General features: G+C 40.5%; 2 protein-coding genes across 2 annotated transcripts in view; one reads left to right on the top strand and one right to left on the bottom strand.

Annotated features, from left to right (window-relative positions):
- LOC140692858 (N-acetylated-alpha-linked acidic dipeptidase 2-like) overlaps positions 1 to 12,712 on the bottom strand; it is a 60,075-nt gene extending 47,363 nt beyond the window's left edge. The window contains exons 1-10 of the mRNA XM_072957091.1: positions 12,692 to 12,712; positions 12,104 to 12,224; positions 10,744 to 10,809; positions 9,881 to 9,944; positions 8,473 to 8,540; positions 6,379 to 6,510; positions 4,924 to 5,031; positions 2,962 to 3,072; positions 2,520 to 2,582; positions 210 to 294 (exon numbers count right to left, since the gene is read on the bottom strand). Coding sequence (XP_072813192.1) covers positions 6,481 to 6,510; positions 8,473 to 8,540; positions 9,881 to 9,944; positions 10,744 to 10,809; positions 12,104 to 12,220 — 345 coding nt within the window. The 5' untranslated portion in view covers positions 12,221 to 12,224; positions 12,692 to 12,712 and the 3' untranslated portion in view covers positions 210 to 294; positions 2,520 to 2,582; positions 2,962 to 3,072; positions 4,924 to 5,031; positions 6,379 to 6,480. The remainder of the gene's footprint in view (positions 1 to 209; positions 295 to 2,519; positions 2,583 to 2,961; positions 3,073 to 4,923; positions 5,032 to 6,378; positions 6,511 to 8,472; positions 8,541 to 9,880; positions 9,945 to 10,743; positions 10,810 to 12,103; positions 12,225 to 12,691) is intronic.
- Positions 12,713 to 14,293: 1,581 nt separating this feature from the next.
- Positions 14,294 to 20,835, top strand: part of LOC140692873 (uncharacterized) — a 78,483-nt gene continuing 71,941 nt past the window's right edge. Inside the window, exons 1-2 of the mRNA XM_072957094.1 lie at positions 14,294 to 15,211; positions 15,323 to 17,800. Coding sequence (XP_072813195.1) covers positions 15,008 to 15,211; positions 15,323 to 17,800 — 2,682 coding nt within the window. The 5' untranslated portion in view covers positions 14,294 to 15,007. The remainder of the gene's footprint in view (positions 15,212 to 15,322; positions 17,801 to 20,835) is intronic.

The following is a 20,835-nucleotide window of genomic DNA, read 5'->3' as shown; positions in this document are numbered from 1 at the left end:
TCAGCTATACTCTACTTTCCTATCATGCACATTGTGACTCTGAGAAACACGCACGTTCTAACTTACCATCTGCAGGTGGTGTACAGGTTAATGCAGTTCTCTTGACAATATACGGTTTGTAGTCTAGTTGTCTAACTACTACACAATGGAAAAGATGTAGAACTACTGGTACCACTGCCCTCAGTCTCTGTCATTTACCTTAAACATACCTGGAAAAGTAGATTCAAAAACTCATTGGCAAGAACATTTTTCACACTCCAGATCTGATATTCTTCTAGAGTTAAGATGGCCATTCTGAAAGAGAAGCAATATTTAAGAATACCTTAAATCTTCATTTTCTTATATTATTTGAATTAAATTTGTTTTATTAAACTTGCAATGGTCATTTGTCTGAAAGAAAACTAATGATTTAATGTAGATGCTGTGTATTCATCTGAAAGTAGGCCAGCAAGAGTAAGTTCAAAAGTAACCAAACTCTGAAGTAGTCAGTCATAACATGGGCAATTTATCACCAAAAATCTTCTTCCTCCAGTAAGACCTGGGAAATAACCCACAGTATCTTCCGGTTCAAGGTGAAGTTTACTAACAGAACCCACAAAAGGCTCTGGGTAGAGAAAAAGGACTATTTACTAACTTTGAAAGCATTTTTCCAAACTCTTTGGATTATGCCCTTTGACCCTAACAATTTTCTAAGATCTTTAAAACATCTGGCAATATTATTAGACTTCTTAAGAGATTTAAAAGAATTAAATATATATAATAAATGAGTATCTATATTAACATTTCCTCAAAATAAAATTTAACATTACTTTCACAAGTTGAGTAAAGCAGTATCTTTTATTTTTGGTGTCAAAGTGTACCAAAAATTACATTTATATACAGTAGACAATATTTCTTGGCAGGCAAAAATATAACCAAATGCTTCTTACTTCATGTTTTGAACAATCACCTTAACAATCCTAGATGAATAATAATGTTCTTTGTGTTTATAACTTAATTATATTTTTATTATCTAATGATTTATTATTTAAAGATATTTAATAATATATACTATTAATGACATTCATGTATTCATTCAATATATATTACCATTTATTACAAGAAAAGATTTTAAAGCACTGTGATGGTAATTATTGGCTTTCATGATGCAACTTCCATTGAAGTATATTAACACCAATGTAATGATACAAAATAATGGGTAATATTGTCACCATCTAGTCACCAGTGAATATGGGTAATAGGTTTGGTTGAAAGGTCCAAATTCTATTCTAAATTTTTACCATTTCATTATTATGGTTACACGGAGATGGAGAAGCTAAATGATCTTTTTTTTTAATGTTCAAAAGTACAGCCATAAGAAGAAACTCGGTGTTATATAAAAATAGACAAGAATGATAACCTCCATACTTATCAAACACCCAGAAGAAAGGCGATGGAAATTGTATCTCTACATAAGGTATTTCCTAATAGAAACTTTCCTGTTTTTCTGTTTTCATATATATCAAATAGAAATGGCTACCTTAGATTTGGGCAGAAAAGTAAATGAAGACGGTTATCTGAATTGCCAAACAAAGATCAAGCGCTGAAAAATTCATTTCTATTATTTATTTCTATTGAGTGTCAGTTAATAAGACTATGATGATTTCTTCTGGATTTGTGATTGAAAAAAATGTTACTTATTTTTCTAAGCCTGTGGAAGACCACTATGGTCTACATCCTACCATCTGCAACTTGGTACACATCAACATTTGAATAGAAAGGGTCAAATTAACTCATATGTGTCTCACATATATGGATTATCTTCAGTTTCACAGGGATACATAGACATTAAGGCAAACCTATTATAATATCTTTAATAAATGTTGTGAAACTAAAAAAATTCAAGGATTTATTCTTTGTAAAGTACATGCTTGTTTCTACTATTATACACTTATTCTGGCTGCTATTAAAGAACTTAGGACAGACCATCACCAATATTATTGAAAAAAAATTTAAAAACTATATACACCACCCAGATTGAGATAAAAAATAATTTCCAACATCCCAGATATCCTATTGTCCTTCCCAGTTAAATCACCCATCTCCAAAATCACTATTGTAACACTTATTAAAATTAGTTCTGTCTCTCTTCTAGAACTTCATATAAATTAAATTGTACAATGTGTTCTTTTATTCTGTGGCTTCTTTTGCTCAATATAAGTTTTGTCTTACCATAATGTATTAAACTGGGAGAAGTAAAGATTATAAACTACAGATGGCAAGGGCTGTCTCTACTTAATTTTTACAAAGTGCCTAGTTTATAAAATATGTTTTTATGTAAATAACACTTAATGGAGTTTTTTAAAGGTCAAATGGGCTTTCCTTAGGGACAACTTGGAGTTATTGTAACCACAGGTCCAAATAAGCATTTAGCAGGGATGATGTAGAAGAGATTCAAGTATGTATATGTAAGGTATGTATACCAATTCAGAATATAATGTATTTTTAGAAGAGAATAAATTAGTCTCTGCTAGACTCACCTTTGTGGTGTCATGTGCATTCTATGTGTCTTCTACAATGTTGGATAGATCCACAAGTAATTCCTTTAAAACCAGAAACCCAAATCAGTAGTTAGGAAAGAGAAGGTATCATTTTTATTAGACAGTAGCTGAAGTATAAAATATTTTCGGTCAAGTTTTTTTTTTTTTTTAATTCCAGAAATAGATTGCTTGTTTGCCTTAAAAATTTATGACAATTTTTCAGTGGTTTCATTTTTTAATTTTACATAATACATACAGTTTACTAAATTTTCTAAGGCAAATTCTCTTCCCAATTTTGCATCTTTGGCTATGAATATTTTGAGTAGCATAATATAGAACCTAGAAGTAGTAAAAAATCTTTTTCTCAACCTCTTTTAAAAAATTCTTCACTCTATGTTCCTGTTGGAAGTTTACATGCAAGATGTATACAATCAGACTTTACCAGGGTATCATCGGTGCAGTTGTCCTTCCAGACCTCTGTGCAACCACGTGTCTCTCAGTTCAACCCTACAGAGAACTCCATCACCGTCAACATCAAATACCTTGAAGCAAACTAAAGAAAAGAAACTCTTATGGAGGAAAATTACTTTTATATTCTGAAGTATAATACATTTTATTACAAGCTGCCCTAATGAAATTACTTATTTCCTCAAACAACTACATTCTGGATTAAGTTCATATTTGGAGGAGATTGTGTCATTAAAGTCCTTTGAACTTGTAGGAATTCCTGTACACTTCACAAGTCTCTCTCCTTATATAATTAGCCAGCTTAGAGAACTCTATCCTTCACCTAAATCTAAAGTTAAATTTCTTGCAAACTGAAAAAGAAGGGCCAAGTTACTATACAATATCTCAGATTTTGAGAAGGTAATTCAAGCTTTTAAATTAATTTCTAATATTTATAACTGATCACTTCAGAGTTGATTCTTACAATGCAGAAAATATTCCATCTACATTAAGAATCAACAAAAAGCTGCTACAGTCAGCCCCCTGTGTCCATTGGTTCTGCATTCACAGGTATAAACAATAGATCAAAATATATATATATATATAAATTTTCCCAGAAATTTCTCAAAAGCAAAACTTGAATTTGCTATGCACTGACAACTATTCACATATCGTTTAAATTGTATTTACAAATAATTACATTGTATTAGGTATTACAAGTAACCTAGAGATGATTTAAAGTATACAGGAGGATGTGCATAGTTTATATGCAAATACTATGCCATTTTACATAAGGACATGAGCATCCATGGATTTGGTATCTGAGGGGGTCTCAGAACCAATCCTCAGCAGATAATGAGACATGACTGTATAAAGATTTTGCCTCTCCAATGTAATTAATGTGCACCCAATATTTTTGCCTAAGAACAATTTCAAATCTTCAATGAAGTTTATATACAACAAGCTAAAAACCCAAAGAATCAGCACTTTGCTAATTAACAACAATATCAGCAAAATTGCTAGTTAGTCTAGTTGGTTAACTTCCACTAGTCCACTGGCAAAAAAATAAATTTAAAAAAAATTTAAGACAACAATTAACCTCAATTGAGAAACAAAGACTTCAGCCTCTTTAATACCAGAACTTTAATGTGAACAAATAATGTATCACAAAGCCAGGTTAGAGTAATGGTATACTATCAGGGAAGATAAAAGAAATCTAAATTTTTAAGATTAAATAATTATCTACTTCACACACCCATGTAATAATTATGCTATTAAGTTAACTAAGTGCATCACAGTACAACATTACTAAAGAATATTGAACTATTAAGTATCATACCCAAAATATGCAGTATTTGTGAAGCTGTATTTTAGAAAGATGCAGAGATAATGACCCTAGTGAATATGTAAGAATTAGGTTCCAATTAAATGTAAACTGCTGCATTTTTCTAAACAAATATGGTTAAGATTTATGAATGTAATATGCTTATAAATTATGCCATAATATTTTAGCTAGGCTTAAAAGATAAATTTAGTATTTAATAAAATTGTTTTATCATAAATTTAATTTTGCTAATAAAATATCAATATACACAGTGATAGAAAATAAGTTGCAATTCAAGTTAAGCAAGACAAATTTTCTATATAGACTACCAGAAAATATTTTCTATATGCTTAACATTTTCAAACACATCATGACTGATGTAGTTCATTTATCATGAATTGCACATTTATCTGGAAAATCAACCATTATTAATAACAAAGATCTTAAATTACTCCACAGTAAAAAAGAATAGATGATTGAACTTTTACACTGACCTCAGTAAAACCTCAGCAAGAGATTGCTATTTGCAAAAGGGATGAAAATTCAAGCCTTAATCAGATGATTTTTCACATGAATGGATGCTAATTTTTTCTCTGTATAGCTTCCAAATTTTGTGATGTTTAACACACTTACATTTCTGTCTTTCAGCCAGAGGTCCTCTGCAACAAGCTGATAGCCCACAGGATATCTCCTTAAAATCTATGTGGCTGTCATGATTTTCATCAAAAGCATTAAATAAACCTGTAAAATAGGAACACAGAATAAATCACAGCCAACAAACTTCCCGTTAATATTGACATGCTTATGAAAGGAGGCATGACTCACATAAACTGATTTAGTTTTTAAAAGTTATCAGTAGTTTCCACTGTCTTAGGAAGTTTGTTTTATTTTTTCCCCCCCGGCATAATTATAACCAAAATTTAACTTCCTAGAAGAAAATACTATCATTTAGTGTTTGGTTTTGTCTGCATACCTGTCTCTATCTTATATTAATTCCAAAAGTCAAAAGTGATTGTAGAATGTAAAAAACAAAAATGTATTTTAAAAATTTAACTGGAAAAAAGTCAGAGACCACAATTATCCTAATTTGGAAAGACTAAGAAGAAAAAGGAAAAAAGAAGAAGAAAAGTTGAACTCTATCAAAGATATACTGTGTTGTTATTAATGAGCTTCATACAGCTCCTTCATGAAGCAAAGAAAACTAACACACTATATTATAAGAGACAGAAATTCTGTACTGCAGTCTTCATTGTACCACTTAATCTGTATAACTAAATATATTAAATTTCAGAAATAAAGGGCAATTTATAATCTAATCCTGTGGTTTTTAAACTTTTCCTAAAAAATAAATGGAATCATTTTATTTTCAAATGAAATGATTTCTCAATCTCTAATTATAAAAAGGTAAAAACATAACTGCACTGCTGAAGTAGAAGCCCTGTCTGTTCTAGTTCCCCTAACAAATATTTCTAAAACACACTAGAAACCTGAAGAATACAGACTGTCTATTTCAAGAATCTAATTCTGTGTCCTCAAAGAGCAGAAAATTGAAGCTAAGAAGTAGTTAAATGACTTGCTAAAAGTAAGAAATTTTTTTAAAAAGTTCTGAATCAGAAGAAGAAACCAAGCTTTCAGATTTCAAATACAGTTTTTGTGATTATCACCCACAACTGCTCCTTGTAAACCTCATTTAATATATATAGTAGTGAAAAGTTTAGAGCTAAGTGGGGACCTTAGAGATGGTCTAGTCCAGTGGTTTTTAATTTTTTAAGGGTGGGGGAAGGATACAGCATTGGAACCTTCTTCTATATAAAAGAAATACAACAGACATTCCTCAGCTGAGGAAGAGGTGGGGTCAAGTGTGGAAGCTAGAGCTTTGCCTATTCAGTGTCCACCACCCTGACCCTGCACCAGACGCTGAGGCACCGCACTGGAGCACAGTTTCATAAAGATTGTCTTGTTCAAACTGATTTTATATATGAGAATATTCAAGTGCAGAAAGGTAAACCGACTTACACAAGGCTCCAAAGGTGGAACAAGGCTCACGTGTTTAGAAAGAACATTTGTAGAAAATAGAAGGATTCCCACCTTCACTCAGAGATGGACGAATTGGTGGTGAAGACAATGGGCCAAATGTTTCTAAATCAAATCATCCAGTTCGGGATTGAGCCCTCAGCAACCAATAGCATTTCACCAGATGAATGATGTCTGATTCTTCCACTGACAATCAAATCAAACAAGATTATAAAATCTCACTCTTCTCTTCTGGACAATTAAGTAGTTCATCCTGATAATGTAACTTCTAAATATACATTTTAATTTCCCAGTTAAACTGTTAAAAAACTACCTAAAACAAAAACTCTGAAAGACAAATATATTGTATCTAAAGTGGCATGAAAATTCAATTCAAATTAACATAAAAGAGGCTTTAAAATGGGAAAAAAGTTTGCAATTTCCCATTAAGCAGGCTGTTTAATTCCAACATGTAAAATAATAAACTAAGATACTTATTTTTTGCTTCCCACACTTTTATCTGTATACCCTTTGGTGATTTTAATCTGTATCTTGGATTTGAAAATTCTTGATCATAGTCTCTCCTGGCTACACAGGTAACACACTAATAGCAGAAACTGTGTTTGATTTATCCTGTCACTATTGTAACCACTTACACATTTAATACTTATTAAATAAATGTACAAAGGGGATAGACCTAAGCTTCTCCTTCTTGGCCCTAAAATTCTTACTACCCCTCCTATAAAGGCAGGAGCCTCCTCTGTAGGACAGAGTGTAAATGTATCTCCTGAGAAGGATTCCCCAACAAGGGCTGTCTTTACAGCATGCTTTTAGATGTTTTTATGGAACATTTCAATAAAAGAATCAAGGACCTAAGCTTCCCAGTATGGTGGGAGTTGTGATGGGCATGGGAGGATGCTCACTTGGGAGGATGAGATGTTAAAGACACTAACAGTGAAAAGGACAGGACAAGATGAAGGGCGATTGGGAAACAGGACCACAGAGATGTGACATCTACTTCCCACTGTCATCTAAGTGATACCTACTTGAAAGAAACATTTCTACAGTTAAATTCTATAATGGGGGGTTATTTAAATGAAGCACAAATATACTCAATGAGTAGATCACATAATTTTTAGAGATTCAGAGTGCAGTAGCATTTTCAGAGTAGTTTTTACATCAATAACTAGTATTTATAAATTCCTGTGTGCTAAACAAGTATGTGGAATTATTTCCATTTTGCTTTTAGACTTACTACAGCTTAACGTATTCACTGCACTGATACAGAGTAATTTTTCTAATGAATAAAAATGATAATGTACAACCTTGTTAAAGATTCTTTAATTTCACCATCACCAGATTTATGAACATTTAGGCCTATGTGTCAGGCCCCGTTTCTTACCAGCTTTTTCACCAACACCTTACATTGAGGTTATATTGCATTACCCAGAGGTCAGGAAATGTTCTTTCACACATCCACATCTTTATTAGGTCCTGTGTCCTCTGAGGAGAAACATTCTCCCCACTTTCACATCCTTCCATTTTACAGCCTAACCACTAATCCTTCTCTAAACACCTTCTAATGCTTTCCAACCTCACCAGCTACCCTAGGATTTTAACTTCTCTCTTCTGCAACTGTCCTCCACTGTATATAGTATCCAATATTCAAGTGAAGTATGAGTCCTCATTTACAGGTCTGTGGCCTCTCTAGATTACAAAGTATTTGGATTCAGTAACCTTGTCCTTTTATCACTTTTGCTGCTAGAGTTCCTTTCATAGGACCTGATACATAGTAACCACACAATAAATACTTCCTGAATGAATAAATGAATGAATGAATGAATAGCCAAGGCAATCTTCACAGCCAAGGCTTCCCCAACCCAGCTCAGTATTCTTTCTGTTATATCAAAGAGACTCTGCCCCATGAAACAATAGACCCTGCACATTTTAACAAATGTATACAATTATTAGGAACTATTATTAGAACAGAGACTAGCACTACTGTTCTCATAGTTATGTCACATAAGTAGTGTATTAAAGCTCGTTCTGATTTCTTGTTTATACAAATCAGCTATGTCTGTCACCAGTTTAAATGTTAGTAATTTAGAAAACAAAAGTTATTGATTTATCTACTCATCAGAAATCATTACAACAGATCTATTTACATACCTCTTCTGTCAGTTTATATACCAACTGGAAAAGAAGGGGTGTACAGTCAACTCTGAGAGTATAATTGCCTGCAAAATAAATAAGAGAGAATTTTAATACCTCCAAATGGACTACAAACCTGTATTTAATTCTAACTTTATTTTCTAATTATAAACAATATATAACAGATTTCAAATTCAAGGCATCATTCCTGGAGAATTAAAAATAGGGTGGACCTTACAGATTATCATATTAAGTGAAGTATGTCAGACAGAGAAAGGCAAATATCACATTCTATCACTTATATGTGGAATGTAAACAAACAAAAAAATGATACAAATGAACTTATTTACAAACCAGAAATAGACTCATGACATAGAAAAGAAACTATGGTTACCCAAGGGGAAAGGGGGAAGGGAAGAGATATGTTAGGAGTTCAGGATTAACAGATATACACTATTATATATGAAACAGATAATCAACAAGGACCTACTGTATAGTACAGGGAATTATATTCAGTATCTTATAATAACCTATAATGGAAAAGAATCTAAAAACAATGTATATGTATATGTATATGTATATGTATATGTATATAACTGAGTAACTTTGCTGTACACGTGAAACTAATATTACAAATCAAATGTACTTCAGTAAAAAGAAATAAATAAAATTTTAGAATAGACAGATAGGTAGGGAGATAAATAGACAGGCAGACAGTCTGGCTAAAACTAAAACACAAGGTGGAAATAACTCTTCAGGAGCCAGAGAGGCTGCAGCACACACTCAGGATAGGAGACTGCAGAGGCGGACTCTGCTGCTAAGGCTGCAGCTCCTGCAGTAAAAGTAAGGGTCATTGCTCATTACGGCAGCAGTACCTAGGGGTCTTTGCCAAAGGAAGTGGTAAGGCCATAATATTCATGTTTTTATTCATTTATTCAATTCAATATGAAGGCTTTAGACTAGAGCATGTCAGTAACTAACATGTGTCCTGTGACACTTACCTAGAAATAACCATAATACGATGAAAGCCTACAGATGCACATGCCACATGTCAGGGTCAAAAGGAAGTTTGTAGTGGGTGCTTATTTCAGAGTTGTTCCAATACATACAGGAACTATTTCTGTATGAAATATTTTAGCCCAACTTTTAAAAATAGCTCCACAGGAAGAATGTCAAAAGTACTAAAGTTTTAAGTAGTAATCCAAGATAGGCAAATGGTAAATATACTAAAGAAATTAGGATCAATAGCTTAGTTATGAATCATATTGATTCATTTGAATCATAATAATGTTCTCTCTGGTAAAATGGAGAAATGGAGGTATTATTGAGGCATCTCATAGAAAGAGGATAATCCTAGTTTATGAGTTGGAGTTGATAGACTTAAATACTGGTATACTATTTAATGACAATCTGAAATAAAATTTACCTTCTGTGTATGAGTCTGCATTGATATATGCAACCTCTCTCTCCTGGAGTGTTTTCACATTCTCCTGTAGTTGAAGCAAAGCAGTCACTTAACTCACAGCATTTACAATTTTGGAAATACAAGCAAAACAAATTAATTCAGTAAAAGAGTGGTTTGCAGATACCATTATAAATCAAACACCTATGCTTTTGACCATAATTTTAAGAAAATGCTATTAACTGGTTGATAATATTAATGCAATTAAAACAAGAAAGAAAAATATTAGTGATGCTGTAGCCACTGTTAATAGCAACAGCAGGGAGACCCAGAGGAAAACTGCCCCTGATCCCCTGCACCATAATATGAAGGGGGAAGGCTCGGAGATGCTCAGCCTCACCCTGGATCTACTGGAAGAGGACTGCTCAAAGTAAGGGCTGGAAATCTGTACTTTTAAAAGGTGTCTCTGGAAATCCTTACAGACATTAAAGTATGAGATCCCTTGATGTTGGGGATCCAAGTAACTTTACCATATTAAAAGTGAGGAAGTTGGAAATTTGATTTATCAAGAATTTTTTGAAAGAGAAGATATTGATGAAAAAGAAAAATATAGGAGGGGAGGATAGAGAAAAAAACTAGAGGGAGAGAAGAGTGGCTATTAGGACAAAGACAAGACATTTCTCACACATACATGCACACACGCACACACATTCTAGAAAAATACAGCAGAAGAAGACTAATGCCATCACACAACATGGGAATATGCAGAGAGAACTCTTTTCTTCTCTCTGTTTCTCTCTCTCTCTCTAGCTTGCTACCTTATAAAAGCAGTTACAGTAAAAACATTTAAAGCTGTGAGTGGTCATCCCACAAATGAGAATTCTCACCTCTGCGCTTGACCACATGGGATAGATGACAGCTGATTCTGCGGCAGAGTATCCATTATGACAGAGCTACAGTAGAATTAAAAAAGATTCCTTAATTATATGTAAAGGTAAATGTGCTGCTGAATATGATCAAGAAGCTAGTAGAAAATGGGAAACAATATTCAAATTGTCTTTTAACTCACATGAATTTAAATTAATGCAAGGCATATTATCTTGTATCTTGGATTTATTTTATCTGTATTTTAAGCTGCTTAAATTATAAAAAGACACATGTATTTCTATATACATGTGTTCACAAGAAATTACATATTTCTAAAAGTAAATGACCGTAATGAATAAGCTCTGATTCATCTAAATAAGTGTATTATGAAACGCATGTTCATAACAACAACATAATAATAAGACTTTGCCATATAAATGGAATCAAATGTGATACAAGTAAATGTGATTTTATTCCCATACTTATTTGATTCATATTATTATTTTAAAGTATGCAGAAATGAGTCAGAAGGAAAGCATTTTAAAAACCATTCACAATAATAAGAAAGATATGACATTCTTTAAATCAATTCTATAAAATTTGGACTCATAAATGAACAAAACAGAGGATAGTCACAGGAAAGTGCTTTTTGGTGCGCCTGCCTTTAAAAAAATACACAAGCCTACCTTGAACATGTAAGAACTCAGAGTTACTGGACAGAGAGCATAAGGGAAGAAGATGAAAGAAGGGGGTCTATGAGAGACACTTTAAAATAAAGCATTAAGAGCCAGTGACAAATGAAAATTAATCATAATTGAATTAAAAATAAATCCTTGAAATTTTAGAGTAATTCAATTTACAAAATCATTGTATTACACTCCCCAACCAGGCACTTTTGTAAATGGTAAAATATACCTATGGTTACAATTTAGTGTTGAATCCATAAAGGAGAGACTATAATCAGAGTATAGTCATCTAAAAAGAGCATGTTGTTTTCCTGGATAGAAGAAATCCAAGGAAACTGTAAAAACTTGAAAATTAATGCCAAGGATCTAAATCAGATTTTCAATAGGCTAATTCACTTGTCAGAAGTAGTTTCCTAGGTTTGACTATTTTCTGAGCTTACAGATTTTACTTACTTATCACAAAACCAATATAAATAGAAACTAAAATATTTTAAAAATAATGAAAAAATTGGTTTGTGCTTAGTAATTAAGAGGTTGTTCTGTTTTGCCAAACTGATGCAAAAGCAAAAACAAACTCTATTTCTTAAATTTTCTTGTTTTTATCCAATTTAAAACAGTATCAGGTAATGGAACACATCTGTGATTACCCTGAGATACATGTTGACCAAGAAGATATGTTTACTGTCTTAGTTACCTCAGCCCATTTGTGGAACCCAGAAGTCCAAATTTTTCTGCATCCCAGCTGGCAAAAATGGCAGTTCTTCTCAGTCTTCAGCTTGAAATCATTGTTAACATACATGGTTAGGTACATCTGCCTAAAAACAAAGGAAAATTCACTGAAGTCACTTTCTGTCATCACTTGCCATGGAAACATTATTTACCTCTACTAATCAGTTTTCCAAAATTCTGGACAACTTCTTATAAATCAGCAGTTCCACTGGTTAGGTCAATACCTCCAAATACCCAGAAGTCCTGATGATCTCCCAGAATAACACATCTGTCTGGAAAGGAAGGCATTCAAAAGAATGACAACTTAGAATGTATTATAAAAAGCAGTAATTTATGTTTTTAAATTAAACTTCCTCCTGCTTGAGTTTCCTCCATAGAAAACCATCAAGGTACTGTCTCCTTTTAGAATTTACCTTTTTTTCCCCACATTTAATTATATCACATCAACCAGGAAAAAAATATTAAGAGTTGATTAAGATTTACCTTCTCTTACTCCTGTAATCTTTGTAAAAACAAAATGTTTTAAGACATTTTAAAAAATTCACCAACTCACCAAGTTTCACAGATCCTCAGGTAGTTCTGATTACATCATAAATGCTTGTGACTTTCTTGAAGTTATGAACATGCATTTTAACCTTCCTAGAATTTCACAAAGGGAACAAATTACTTCACATAGAGCATTATGTCTAACAGGTTCCTTCCAATGTTTTATTATAAGTCTCAGAAGTACAGAAAACTGTTTAATAAGATGATAAATTCCCATATGCCCACCACCTAAATTCAATCATTGTTAATACTGTTGAACTATTTGCAAGCGAGTTGTGCAAATCATGACAGTTGTCTCCTATGTATTTAAGAATGCACCTTACGGTGAAATCAAATAAAAAAATCAGTATTTTATATTTTTCCTCCCTCATAGCTCTATTGTTGGTATTTATTTAAACTCCAAAATTATTACTCAACATGAAAAAGAATCTTGTTCTTAGCAATTTTTTTTTAAAAAAAAATGTGTATTTGTCCATTTAGAGCTCAAATCAATTAAGGGATATAAGCCCCAGGTGCTTTTTTTGGTATTTTGACCAGGGAAGATTTCTGTTTCTGACTTTTCTCTTAAACTGTTACTGAAGCTACATGCTCTGTTTTCCTTCTGTCTGTATGTATCTGTTTATAAATCACATTTTTCATTGTGTACCTCTAGAGGGTATTAATACATGAGATAATAAAGTCTCCTATGTTAAAGGAACTCTGTTCTAATTGAGTTAAATAAACACTTTTTAAAAATTCTTATAAAATAAAACTGAACTTCTAATACCTTAAGAGTTCTGAAATTTTAAAACAAGCTTCTTACAGAACTTATAAAATACTTGCAGAATCCAAATTCAAATTGCTAAGGCAAATCATTAATCAACAAGGCTCATTCAACCATTTTAGTTTAATAAAAAACAGCTATCTCCTCTCTGATTCATCAGTGTGAAGTTTCCCTTTCCCTCTACATTTCAAGCCAGTCAGAACTTTAGTTCTGATCATGCCATGCTCTTTCCCAGCCCTGCACAAGCTGTCCTCTGCAGCTGGCGTTTACTGCCTGTCTTGATTCCGTGGAAAACTTACTGTTTGTGTAAAATTAAGCTCAATGAGCACATGTTCTGTGGTCATGCCTCCTTAATACCAGAACTGTCTGGGGTTAGTAACAGTAACGACTATGATGGTAAGCGCACTGGGCCATGTAGCAGTTACGCGTTCACCACTGTGACCACTTAACCCTCCCCCACAGAAGTGACCGGTGAACTTCGCTCCTTTCCCCCTTCTCTCCTACTCCTTCCCTTAAGTTAACCTAATATTTTGCATGTACAGTGTTTTGACAGTTATCTGAAACACTGTTTTAAACCGTCAGTTGAAAAGGGAAGACAAAATGTTACACCTGGCCCAGAGGAGGAGAGGGGTGGGGAGTGGCTCAGAGGAAGCCGAACAGGACGCGCGGCCCCCGATCACAACACAGCCCTGTTCCTTCCCGAGTTTCGCAGCCGGGAAAGCAGAGGCGTGGGGCCCGGACCGCTTCGGGGCCTTCGTGGGAGGCCGAGGGAGGGACGGAGACCCGCGCAGGGCTGGGGAGGGGCCCGCAGGGACTCACCGTCTGTGCAGCGGCTCCTGACCCACAGCTGGGCGGGCGGCGGTGGCAGTTGAGGCGGCGGTGCCGGCTGAAGGGGCTGAGGCGGCAGCAGTGGAGGTACCGTGTGAGGGGGCCGAGGCGGCGGCGGCGGCTGCGGTGCCGGCTGAGGGGGCTGGGGGGTCGGCGGCTGCGGTGACGGCTGAGGGGGGTGGGCGGGCGGCGGTGGCGGTAGAGGCTGCGGTGCCGGCTGAAGGGGCCGAGGCGGCGGCGGCTGCGGTGCCGGCTGAAGGGGCTGAGGCGGCATCGGCGGCGGTCCCGGCTGAAGCGGCGGCGGCTGCGGTGCCAGCTGAGGGGGCTGGGCGGGCGGCGGTGCCGGTAGAGGCTGCGGTGCCGGCTGAAGGGGCCGAGGCGGCGGCGGCTGCGGTGCCGGCTGAAGGGGCTGAGGCGGCATCGGCGGCGGTCCCGGCTGAAGCGGCGGCGGCTGCGGTGCCAGCTGAGGGGGCTGGGCGGTCGGCGGTGGCGGTAGAGGCTGCGGTGCCGGCTGAAGGGGCTGAGGCGGCATCGGCGGCGTTACCGGCTGAGGCGGCTGTTCCGGCTCAGGGGGCCGAGGCGGCGGCGGCTGCGGTGCCGGCTGAAAAGGCTGAGACGGCGTCGGCGGCCGTGCCTGCTGAGGCGGCATCGGCGCCGGTACCTGCTGAAGCGGTGGCGGCTGCGGTGCCGGCTGAGGGGGCTGGGCGGGCGGCGGTGGCGGTACAGGCTGCGATGCCGGCTGAAGGGGCCGAGGCGGCGGCGGCTGCGGTGCCGGCTGAAGGGGCTGAAGCGGCGGCGGTTGCGGTGCCGGCTGAGGGGGCTGGGAGGGCGGCGATGGCGTTTGAGGCTGCGGTGCCGGCTGAAGGGGCTGAGGCGGCATCGGCGGCGTTACCTGCTGAGGCGGCTGTTCCGGCTGAGGGGGCCGAGGCGGCGGCGGCTGCAGTGCCGGCTGAGGGGGCTGAGGCGGCATCGGCGGCGGTCCCGGCTGAAGCGGCGGCGGCTGCGGTGCCAGCTGAGGGGGCTGGGCGGGCGGCGGTGCCGGTAGAGGCTGCGGTGCCGGCTGAAGGGGCTGAGGCGGCGGCAGCTGCAGTGCCGGCTGAAGGGGCTGAAGCGGCGGCGGTTGCGGTGCCGGCTGAGGGGGCTGGGAGGGCGGCGATGGCGGTTGAGGCTGCGGTGCCAGCTGAGGGGGCTGGGCGGGCGGCGGTGGAGGTTGAGGGGGCTGGGCGGTCTGCGGTGGCGGTAGAGGCTGCGGTGCCGGCTGAAGGGGCTGAAGCGGCGGCGGTTGCGGTGCCGGCTGAGGGGCCTGGGAGGGCGGCGATGGCGGTTGAGGCTGCGATGCCGGCTGAAGGGGCTGAGACGGCGTCGGCGGCCGTGCCTGCTGAGGCGGCATCGGCGCCAGTACCGGCTGAAGCGGTGGCGGCTGCGGTGCCGGGTGAGGGGGCTGGAGGTTCGGCGGCTGCGGTGCAGGCTGAGGGGTCCGAGGCGGCGGCGGCTGCGGTGCCGGCTGAGGGGGCTGAGGCGGCATCGGCGGCGGTCCCGGCTGAAGCGGCGGCGGCTGCGGTGCCAGCTGAGGGGGCTGGGCGGGCGGCGGTGCCGGTAGAGGCTGCGGTGCCGGCTGAAGGGGCTGAGGCGGCGGCAGCTGCAGTGCCGGCTGAAGGGGCTGAAGCGGCGGCGGTTGCGGTGCCGGCTGAGGGGGCTGGGAGGGCGGCGACGGCGGTTGAGGCTGCGGTGCCAGCTGAGGGGGCTGGGCGGGCGGCGGTGGAGGTTGAGGGGGCTGGGCGGTCTGCGGTGGCGGTAGAGGCTGCGGTGCCGGCTGAAGGGGCTGAAGCGGCGGCGGTTGCGGTGCCGGCTGAGGGGGCTGGGAGGGCGGCGATGGCGGTTGAGGCTGCGATGCCGGCTGAAGGGGCTGAGACGGCGTCGGCGGCCGTGCCTGCTGAGGCGGCATCGGCGCCGGTACCGGCTGAAGCGGTGGCGGCTGCGGTGCCGGCTGAGGGGGCTGGGCGGGCGGCGGTGGCGGTAGAGTCTGCGATGCCGGCTGAAGGGGCCGAGGCGGCGGCGGCTGCGGTGCCGGCTGAAGGGGCTGAGGCGGCATCGGCGGCGTTACCTGCTGAGGCGGCTGTTCCGGCTGAGGGGGCCGAGGCGGCGGCGGCTGCAGTGCCGGCTGAGGGGGCTGAGGCGGCATCGGCGGCGGTCCCGGCTGAAGCGGCGGCGGCTGCGGTGCCAGCTGAGGGGGCTGGGCGGGCGGCGGTGCCGGTAGAGGCTGCGGTGCCGGCCGAAGGGGCTGAAGCGGCGGCGGTTGCGGTGCCGGCTGAGGGGGCTGGGAGGGCGGCGATGGCGGTTGAGGCTGCGATACCGGCTGAAGGGGCTGAGACGGCGTCGGCGGCCGTGCCTGCTGAGGCGGCATCGGCGCCGGTACCGGCTGAAGCGGTGGCGGCTGCGGTGCCGGGTGAGGGGGCTGGAGGTTCGGCGGCTGCGGTGCCGGCTGAGGGGGCTGGGCGGGCGGCGGTGGCGGTAGAGGCTGCGATGCCGGCTGAAGGGGCCGAGGCGGCGGCGGCTGCGGTGCCGGCTGAAGGGGCCGAGGCGGCGGCGGCGGCGGTACCGGCTGAAGCAGCGGCGGCTGCGGTGCCAGCTGAGGGGGCTGGGCGGTCGGCGGTGGCGGTAGAGGCTGCGGTGCCGGCTGAAGGGGCTGAGGCGGCATCGGCGGCGTTACCTGCTGAGGCGGCTGTTCCGGCTGAGGGGGCCGAGGCGGCGGCGGCTGCAGTGCCGGCTGAGGGGGCTGAGGCGGCATCGGCGGCGGTACCGGCTGAAGCGGCGGCGGCTGCGGTTCCAGCTGAGGGGGCTGGGCGGGCGGCGGTGCCGGTAGAGGCTGCGGTGCCGGCTGAAGGGGCTGAGGCGGCATCGGCGGCGTTACCGGCTGAGGCGGCTGTTCCGGCTGAGGGGGCCGAGGCGGCGGCGGCTGCGGTGCCGGCTGAGGGGGCTGGGCGGGCGGCGGTGCCGGCTGAGGGGGCTGGGCGGGCGGCGGTGCCGGCTGAGGGGGCTGAGGCGGCATCGGCGGTGGTATCGGCTGAAGGGATGAAGCGGCGGCGGCTGCGATGCCGGCTTAGGGGGCTGAGGCGGCGGCGGCAGCTGCTGGAAGGACTTGAGGGACTCGAAGTCCTTCACCATCTTTTCCAGGGTCGCCATGGCGGCCTCCCGCCACGCGGGGACAGCCCCCGGGGTCGCCGATCCGACCGGCGTCTCTGGTCAGCAGCGGTGGCAGTGAACGGGGCTCGGGGCCGCCAGCAGTTGCGGACCCCAAGCGCGCGGCCATCTTGGAATCGTCCCGACAGTCCCCGCGGCCCTGCGTCCTGCCACGCTCCGCCGGTGGGGCGGGGCCGGGCCGCGGGATTGACAGCCAGAGGCAGCGGCCTCCGCCAATGGCTGCCTCGCTCGCCCCTTGGACTCAAAGAGCCGCCATGGCTGCTGGAGTTACTGCCGTTCTTCCCGGCGATGGACGGGGGGTACTACACGGGGATCGGGAGGGCGGTTCGGGGGCGGGGTTGCAAGGCACGGACAGGAGGGTGGGGAGGGCGGGTGACTTGTGATTGAGGGTCTCTCTTGGCGAGGGGCGTCCCCGGATGACGCATAGCATGTGGCAGGGAGGCCGGGCAGTGGGCTGGGAGCCCGAGACCCCTGCGGGGCGCTTGCCCACCCCGCGGCGCGGGCGGAGGGCCGGCTCGCCGGACAGCCTGCTATAATATGTTGACTGTTACATATTTGGCCTTACCCTTGTTAGTAGCCTCAAATCACTCCTTGTTCACCTTCAGGATCATTATCATAGATATACTTCTGACAATCCTCGTACTTAACTATGTTCCCTCATGCTACAGGGGCATGCACATGCTATTCTCACTCTTAGAAATAATCTTTTACAGATCAATCCCCTACTCCCCTCAAGGGATTTGCCTATCTAATTCCAATCACTCTCATTGCTCAGCTAATTTGTGAATTCATAAAGCCCATTACATTAACATAATTCCTTAACACCATGTAATTCTCCTTTATCACAATTATTAAAGTATACTTTATAATAACATAAAAACTCTTCCATGCATGAAGGTTGATATTCAACAATTAAGTTCACTGTATGAAGTTGTAAGTACATATACTCTATATTATGAAAAATGTTAAGGAATTACATACTATAGTTAAATTCATTCATATTTTTTCATAGAAATATGGAAATATTTATTCCAAGTTGGATCATCACTATATGTGTGTGTGTATATATGTATATATCTTTCATCCTTCATTCACATTATAAGTTCTGATAAAATATTGCCAACAATTAACTTTTATACCAAGGAAGGAAAGAGGAAGGAAGGAAAGAAGGAAATGGAGGGGTTTTAGAACTCTTGAGATTGATACATATTAGATAAAAACTCATATCTGTACATTTTTATATGATAATTATTTTCCTGAAATTATATAAAAACGCATAAAGAAAACTGAAAGCTAAATATAAAATTATTTACAACCCAAATTTGAGGTTAATTTATATCTTCAATTGATATGCATTTTTTTAAATTTAATATTACACTGTTCCATTGCTATAATCAAATTCATAAACAGAAAACTATATATGATATATAATCCTCTCACCATTTATAACATCTCTGAAAGCATTTTTGAAGTAGAATATTTTATATTTAAAGTTTTTATCATTAGAAAGGCTTTGAACATTTTAACACTATTAGATTTAATTTACTTCATCGTATTATTTTTTCCAATACATGTGAAATAATATCTTATATGGTTTTGATTCATTCTTTAAGTAGTTTGTTAATATTGTGTAATAAGTGAATTCATGGAATATTGTTATAGAGTTAGACATTTTTATTTGAAGATGTCATCTTTTGTAGTATAATAATGCCATTATTGTAGGAATGTGAAGGAGTTAGACATTGCTTTTAGTAAAATCATCACTCTAACGGGCATATTGGCAATAGCAGCATGCGGTTAAGATCATGTCAATTTTTTGTAAATCTTTAACAAATTCTGAAATCACTCTGGTTGCTTGCAAATTTATAAAACACAATTACTTAATGGAAGAACAAGGCTGTAGTCAGTGCATGACAAAGGAATGCTGCTTAATAAATAAGTGAGAAGAATTAAGTTTAATTCAAGGAAAGCAGCATTCTTAAAATATTTTGAATTGATTCGAGAAACAGATTTTATGATTATTTAGCAGAGCTTATATAGACATTTATGTGTGTGTATGTATCCTTCATCTCTGTATCAATTCAAATAAGATTTTGCCAAAAAAATAAATTTTAGAGCCAAAAAACCCAATCAAAAAGAAAGAAAAGAAGAGGGAAGGAAAGCAGGAAGGCAACCTAACATCAAAAAATTACATCATTATTTAGAGTAAAGATCTATATCAACTAAACATTTGTATTGTGACCTCCACATTCCACTAAAACTTATGCCATTTACCTACAAATATAAGCTTTTATTTGCTTCTACAATAAATAATACATAAATTTAATGAAACTGCAGCTCAAAAGACGGAAATAGCATTAGAAATTCAGTCATCCAGTGCAGTAGCTAAAGCATGGGTATGACCTGACTCTAAGCAATCAGAGAACAACCAAGAAAATGTGCCAAACTGTTGGATATCCAGATTTGTTCCCAGGGCAGGGAAATAGGCCTATCAAGATAAGTAAAAGAATATACCATGTTTAAAGCTTAATTATAATGCAAAATAGATATATATCTATATCTATTTCAAAATGTTAAATTTAAAAGTGGACCAGAAAAAAAACAAAAAACAAAATTACTTCTATAGAGAAAACAAAGAATTGCCTTGTCTTCTTCTATTAAAGACTGACTAGCCACCAAATATTATGGAAATAGCTATAAAGCTTTAAGAAAAAATATTATAATTCTATAATTGTGTTACCACTAATGTTGTTATGTTTGTAGTTAAGCCAAAGTAATACCAAGACATTCAAAGAATCAGAAGGAATGGTAACTATATATTTATCCTAAAAAATAAATATAAATACTAAGTAAAGGATACATTTTTTAAAATTTAAGAAGTACGATATGATTATATAAATGCTATGTTAAAGGGTATTGAATCTACAGGTAGACAAAATAAGGATCACGTCTATTTTGAAAATATTTCAAAATAAATGCCAATAAATAAAAGTAATTCTTAAAATGATACTTCCGTCTAACTTGTTTGATTTTGTAAATGCATGTTACTTTATATCAATTTGCATTATTGATTATTATATGGTTAATAACACAGATACAATTAAAAGAAAATTATAAAAAAGTTGAGATAGCAAAAATAACTTTCTTTTCTAATATTTACAAATAAAAGATTTAACAGTGAATTTTTATCAATCATAAGTCTTTATATTTTAAGTATAATATAAAATTATAATGGAGAAAAAAGTAAGCAAAAAATGATTCAAATAAAAATGTTAAGGGGAATAATCGTTTATAACATTTGCCAGCTACCTCTGCTTGGTACTATAACCAATCACAAGCCACTGTAGCCGCTGACCTCC

This window comes from Vicugna pacos, unplaced genomic scaffold (genome assembly GCF_048564905.1).
Source record: "Vicugna pacos unplaced genomic scaffold, VicPac4 scaffold_18, whole genome shotgun sequence".
NCBI classification, from domain to species: domain Eukaryota; kingdom Metazoa; phylum Chordata; class Mammalia; order Artiodactyla; family Camelidae; genus Vicugna; species Vicugna pacos.
The sequence above is the reverse complement of the archived record's forward strand: the minus strand, read 5'-3'. Positions and strand labels throughout refer to the sequence as shown.